At 44.9% G+C, this 6,642-nt stretch overlaps 1 protein-coding gene across 1 annotated transcript; it reads right to left on the minus strand.

Annotated features, from left to right (window-relative positions):
* Window positions 1-314: 314 nt before the first annotated feature.
* On the minus strand, window positions 315-4,789 carry GPR83 (G protein-coupled receptor 83). The gene is given in 5 exon segments (XM_018071026.3): window positions 315-742; window positions 745-1,292; window positions 2,092-2,225; window positions 4,018-4,153; window positions 4,155-4,789. Coding segments are annotated over 5 exon segments (1,128 nt in total). The 5' UTR covers window positions 4,400-4,789; the 3' UTR covers window positions 315-677.
* Window positions 4,790-6,642: the final 1,853 nt, after the last annotated feature.

Here is a 6,642-nt window from a genome sequence, read left to right on the forward strand (position 1 = left end):
CATTTTTCCTCAAATTTACCTTAGACAAAGTGCCTGTGATGTAAGAGACCGCTCTATTTGTCAATGTCCATCATATCCTCCACTTCTCTAAGGGTATTTCCACCAAAAAAAAAAAAAGAACTTGTGAAGTACAGCTGTTTGTTCATTCTGAACAGATATTGACTTTTCAGACCTTGGTTCAGAAAGGATACTTTCCTAACCAGTTGCACTTGATCTAAGCCAGCATCCTAAAGGTCTACATCTCATTTTCATGTTGCTAGGAAGAGACTTAGAAAAGAGAAGGGAGGTCTGATGTGATTAGATTGTTTCTTTAGTGTTTAAGTAACAGGAAAACACACACACAATCCTGGTGGTAAAAAGGCTTAGTCATGCAGATAACAGTGACATACATGCAGACAGTCCCATACTGCAAGCCAGTCCAAAGTCACCTTGACAAAAGAGAGTTCCTTTCTGGGAAGAGTTTGCTTTCTCCCATTTAGGGGCTCCACACTTTTGTCATCAGCCTGCATCAAACATGCAGCTCTTTCATGCTGCCTCCTGCAGAACCTTAACCTCCTTCTTGGTTTTATCACATGTGGTTGCACAGTCCCTAAGTAGGACAGGGCTCCACATCTTCCCACAATTTTAGCTCTTGCCAAATCTATGTGCAGCCCTTACAGATTTCCCAGGGCCACTGTTTAACTCGCTGCTACTATTGGCTCCACTGCAGAGATGTCTGTCTTTCCTGACTGGATGTTGGAAGGATATGGGAGACCTGCAACCTCTTGAACTTGCCACTTTCTGGCCAAGCCAGTTGGTAGGATGGGACTGTGGAGGGAAGCCTCTGTTCTGTGGGCCTGGGAGGTTTTCTGCACATGCTGAGCAAAGCCTTCAGTTCTGATTGGAAGCTGTCATTGAGCCAGCAGTAGGTGAAGGGGTTGTAGCAGGTGCTGCTCATTGCAAACCAGTGGAAGACAAAGTACAGGGCATTGTTGGTGTGGATGGTCTGGCTGGAGAGGAGGACGACATAGCAATTCAAGGGAAACCAGCAAACTGCAAAGACGATGACAACAAGCATCAGCATCTTGATGGTCTTCTTATTCTTTTTGCAGAGGACAAAATATTGTTTAGTGGTGACATCCCCGAAGACATTGCGCAGCCAGAGTTTCTTTGCCACTGTCATGTAGGCAGCAGAGATGATCAGAAGGGGCAGGACATAGACAAAAATGAAGGCTGTTAAGTCAAGGTACTTCCAAAAGAGGTCAGCAGGCTCAGGGAAATCTGGCAGGCGCAGGCACTGGGTAACTTCCTCACTGCAAATGGAGATATGGGACAGGGGATGAGAGGACATATGGCTGGGCACGACGGGAGAAGTACATCAGAAACAAGGAGGCAAGTGGGAAAGGGCTCCTGCCATAAAGCCTGGAAGCAAATCCTTTGTTTATCTGTGATATCTGTCAGAGCTCAGCAGAGCTCTGCTGTCCAAGGATCTGAGCCATAGAGCAGCCAGTGAGCAATGTGGTGGTAATTTCTCACAGGCATTCATGACCTTAAAATAATATCATGAATTTCATCAATTACAAAATTTCGAGCTGCACATAAGCAGGTTTTTATTTTCTGTTCTTTGGCAAACAGCAACACAGTCTCTGCACATATTAGGGACCTTTCCCTCATTAAAATACTTTCCAAATATTAAAGCTCTTGACAGCATTTTATGGAACAAGCAGCTGAGGCAGATTTTTCTACTTTCCCAGGGCTAAAGAGTAGATTAAAACCTGTTGAGTTTTAGTTTTTTTTTTTATTCCCGTGTCTGGTCTGCCCAAATAAGTCAGATTGATATATGGTGTAAAATGCCAATGCATAATGGTAATGGGTCCAGGCCAGACCCTTTAACTTTATTCTGTCACACTAATCACATGAAACAGGCTAAAAGATAAAATAATTAAAAATGGAAAGGGCAGGATATCAGACACAGCAAAAAGAACCAGATGAAAATTATAGACTAGATCCATATTTGGCTGACCTTGACATATGCTCAAAGGCTTTCAATAGAAGATCCCTGAGAGTTTGGCCTCCAGGGAGAGTTTGGAGGAAAGCAAAGCACATCCTTACCCATATTCAAAGGTAAAGAGCTTTTGGTAGATAGCATGTGGTAAGGAAAAACAAGCTGCCATGATCCAGATTACAGAGATGTAGATAACACCTTTTCCAGTAGATATGTGAGGTTTCAGTGGGTGCATTATAACCTGTGCAAAATAAAACCAAAATTCAGGCTTATTACACTTCAGGAAAAAATAATTTTTTTTTTCATACAATCTTCCAGCCTTTAAACTATTACTTAATGTGGAAATTCAGCATATAAACTGTACATAAAAACTTGAATTTTTCCTGCATGAATATGGGTCAAGTGAGATCCCAGTCCAACTCTCAACTCTCAGTATTTGCATCTAGACGACAAGAACTGGGTACCGGCAGTACCAAGTCTTGACACATGTTCATTTCCAGGTTCAGTTTATTTTATAGTAAAAAAAAAAAAGGAGCAGAAAAAAAGTCCCAGACTCTTCAGTACTAGTGACCCAAAGAACCAAAGGCTTGTGACTTAACCAGACCTCCCTGGGAATGCTTCTGACAGTCAGTGCATTTTCTGGAAACAATCTTTCTAGCAGAAAATGCCAACTGTCAACTGTTTTGTGTAGTTGTGAGGTGACTCCAAACTGATAATGCCCAACTGTCCCCAGTTTTGAGCCCATTATTAACAGCAAGCCACAGCCCTGCTTGTGACAAACAGCAGTGTGCTACAGTCAGCTCTCCAGTATTCAGAGTAACAAGGGGTGAGACATCCCAGAGCAGTAGGAGATGGAGCTGAGAAAGCTAACTGGGATGTCCCTACAGCCATGCTGCTGGACAAACTACCCCAGAGGAGAGCTGTCCATCTGAATTTCTAACAGGATCTTCAACTTTCTCCTTGTTTGAGAGCTACTGGATTATCTATCACATAAAAGCTCCCTTTACCCCGCTGGAAGCGATCGCAAGGCACTGGATACCTCCCACCTCTCACCTTGCTGCAGGCTCGAAACTATTCTCTCCATCTGATAGCAAGAACTGTGCCCCTATCCTGGGAGCTGAGAAGGAAAAGATATGGAATCATCCTTTCTCTGTTTACTTATGCCCTCTCAAGCTTTCCGTCGGCTTCAGAGAGCTCTCACCACAGCAATGGCTGTGAGGGTCAAGGCAGAGACATGGAGGGAGCAGTACTGCACAAACCTACTGACATGGCACATCCCCTTCCCAAATATCCAAGTACTGTTCACAAAACGAGCCTGAAACCAGAAGATCATTAGTTTTGTGCACTCCCACAACTGCTTACAGATACACACCCATTACATAATTTCTTGTGCTCTGTAAAAGACACTTTTGAGATAGCAGGTTCTTTGTATAGTTGTATAATTTTCTGCCTTCTGAACTCTGAAGAGGCAGGTTAGTGCTGCTCAGTGGCTTGATAATATCCTCCAGGACAATATAGCAGCATGATACCAAAGATGTTTGTTCTGTTTTATTCACAGTGTATCCTTCTGCAGCCTAACTATTGAGTCAATACATTTTAAGTTCTTTTAAGCCCTCCTTACAGAGTAGGGCTGACCTGAACATCCTATTTCACTTCAATGCAAACTACAGCTTTTCAACACAGCTTGTAAAATGATGGTGAGCATTTTACTTTTTTCCCAAGAGATTCATAGTATTTATTACCTTGGAAATACTTCAGAGAAGAGAAAGTACAAAGTACTAAGTAATCACTGCAAGGTTACTATTGTTCAAGTACTATCAAGGCCACTTTTAATAAACCAATAATTTCAGATCTTCAACTAGATAACAGGAATTAAGACAAAAAAAATACATGTGCAGTTTTCCAAAGGCAACTCCAACGACTGTAATTTGGAGTGGACAGGTATCTGCAGAACATCCACTCACTGCTTTAATGCACTGTAAAGAGGAAAAGGCCACGGAAGTGCTTTTTTGGCAACTCTGCCCCAGTCTTACCAATGTTAAAGGTGTGTTGAGGAGGGTGATCATGATATCGGCTTCAGCCAGGTTGACAATGAACAAGCTGGTGGCAGAGTGCATATGCTTCGTCTTGGTGACAACGTGACAGACCAGGATGTTGCCAAAGAGGGAAGATGATGAGCAAGTACGCCACAATGAGCAGGGCTTCCAGCGTGATGCTCTGTGACTCTGCTCCGTACCGGCTCCTGTCCACAAAGCTCTGCCAGTTGGCCAGGCTGTCACTATCCCAGGAAAAGAAACCCGAGATGTTCCGGATTACAAAAGTCTTCTCTAGGCTCCCACTGAGGGGCAACTTCCCTGGGATCACAAAGGCGTTAACCACGCTGGGAAGGGTGAGCCAGACGAAGCAGGACAACATCTCTGAAACGTCGCTCTGCTCCTCCAATTCAGAAACAGCTTCGGAAACAGCTCATTTGCAAGAGGGCAGAGCCGCTCTCCCCTCGCTCAGCCCGAGCGCTCGGAGGCTGCAAACACGGCACACGAGCAGCTGGAGCAGGTGGATGCTCCTGTCTTCCACAGCCTGCTTCTCCTGCTCAGCTCGCCTCTACTTTTGCTCCTTCAGCCAGCTTTATACCCCCGGGCGAGCTCCGAGCCGCGATCTTCTGCAGTCATTGGGCTGCATGACATTTCTGCTCTGACGTGCTGCTTTTCCATGCAGTTGCACTCCCCCAGGCGCTACTCCAAGGCAAGTACATCTGTGGGAAAGGCAAAATCAATCTCTTCAGCTGTCGGAATCCTTCTTTACCAGCGGCCCAGCTCATGGAAATTCTGTGCTGTTTATACACCAGCTGCGTATGTGCCAGCTCTGCTATCTTCCAGGACAGGTCAAATCTGAACGGGTTTAAAGGTCTGGCAGGAAGTTTTCAGCCTATTTCACAGCATGACACTTATATAGAATAGAATAGAATAGAAAAGCATAGAATGGGGGGTAAGAGATGACCTGTGAATAACAAGCTGGCTTAATGTACCTACTGTATTTTTCCAAAGACCTTTTTTCCCCTCAGAGAGATAGAGAAATACTGAAGTTTTCCCTTGGCTGGTATTTCCTCTTGGCCAAGGAAATAAAAGTTTGATGTGAAACTGTTTTCTAGGGTTTGTAACTACTTAGAGTAACTAAGAGTAGTTACAAAGAAGTGATTATATGGGACAGAGGACAGGAATGGATGTCTTAGCCCAGGGAATTCAGTATCCAAAGCAACAGGCACCTGTACACTGAACACAAGCACTGACGAGATGGCAGCATGTGTGTTCCCTCTGCCTTTCTCCCAAAACATAGTAGGAAATAGAAAATCAGTACCAGGAGACCAAGAGCCACAAATCCTACACAGCATAGAAAGATGTGCCACTTCCCAAGTGCATATGTAGGGTGCTACCCTGCTGCTGGGGACAGATCTGCTTGGGTGGTGTCACTAACTCCAGTCAGAGCAAGTTTTGTTCATAAGAGACTTTATTTAATCATTAATTAGACCATTATCTGAAAAGCTTGTATTATAAGCTGGTCACTCATTGGTGAAAATAACACCTCCAGAGGATGTTTGTGATTCCCCCAGTGAACAGCCCAGGCTGCTTTCTCTTCATCACAGGAGTCGTACACAGCAGGACAGGTGGAATGGTCAACCCACAGTGCTCCTCTGCAAACTGCTGCCAGGGCCTATTTCTTCCACAGAACTGTTCAATTTGAACTTTTTTGGCAGTTTGCCTGTCTCAGAGGAAGCTTTCCAGTGAACCTGCTGGAGCTGATAATTCGGCAGTGACCTCTGGCCATTCAGATAGAAGAAAGAAATATGTGTCCCACTCAGAAGTGGTCAGGAGATCCCAGTCTCACATAAAGGCCCAAGAAAATGGAAGAGAGTGGGACAGGGCAGTGTTCTAGTATGGTTTTGGGATAAGAAAAGAGGGGTTGGTGGCATATGCCTCCCTTCTTGCTGGGCTGCTCCAGCAGCTCCCAAGTACCCCTCCTTTTAATTGCTGTTGGTCAGTGCATAAGGGCATTCTGCCTTCTGACACTCAAAACTCCAGCTCTTACTGTTCCACATCTATCAGATCCTGTTCCCACGTACTATAACTCATATTCCAGCAAAAATGTTTACTTTTGTCTATTTACCTTCCTTGACCTAATTCTTCATTTCTAGCAGAGTACCCTTGCATGTGTTACCAGAGCTGCCATTTGCTTTGAAGACCAGGTACATCCAGGAAAGCAGGAGTTCTTCTCACCTCCTCAGCCTGGCTGCTGGCAGGAGGATGGGAATCTCCTCCCACTCAGCTCAAGCCCACCCTCCTCCGAGCTTGTGATCCAAAGGAGATGGTCCAACCACACACCGTGCAAGCTATCCAGAAATACCCACAAAGGGTCATGGAAGAAGCCCAGTGGAAGCTCCCCGTGTCAGGACTCTGCCATGTTGCTGGTGTGCCCTTCTCTGTTTCACATCATTCTGATTTAGTTTGTATTTAAACATTCCCCAGTATTAGCTGTCTAAACAGCTCACCTATGGGTGGTTGTTACTAGAGAACAGGTTGTCGTAGATTTGGCAGCTTGGGGTACCTGCTCCTCCCAACTTCACCCTTGCTCCACAATCCCCAAAACCCACTCACAGCAAAGGA

Source organism: Manacus vitellinus, unplaced genomic scaffold (assembly GCF_001715985.3).
Source record: "Manacus vitellinus isolate BGI_N305 unplaced genomic scaffold, ASM171598v3 scaffold_2_pilon, whole genome shotgun sequence".
In the NCBI taxonomy this organism is placed as follows: Eukaryota; Metazoa; Chordata; class Aves; order Passeriformes; family Pipridae; genus Manacus; species Manacus vitellinus.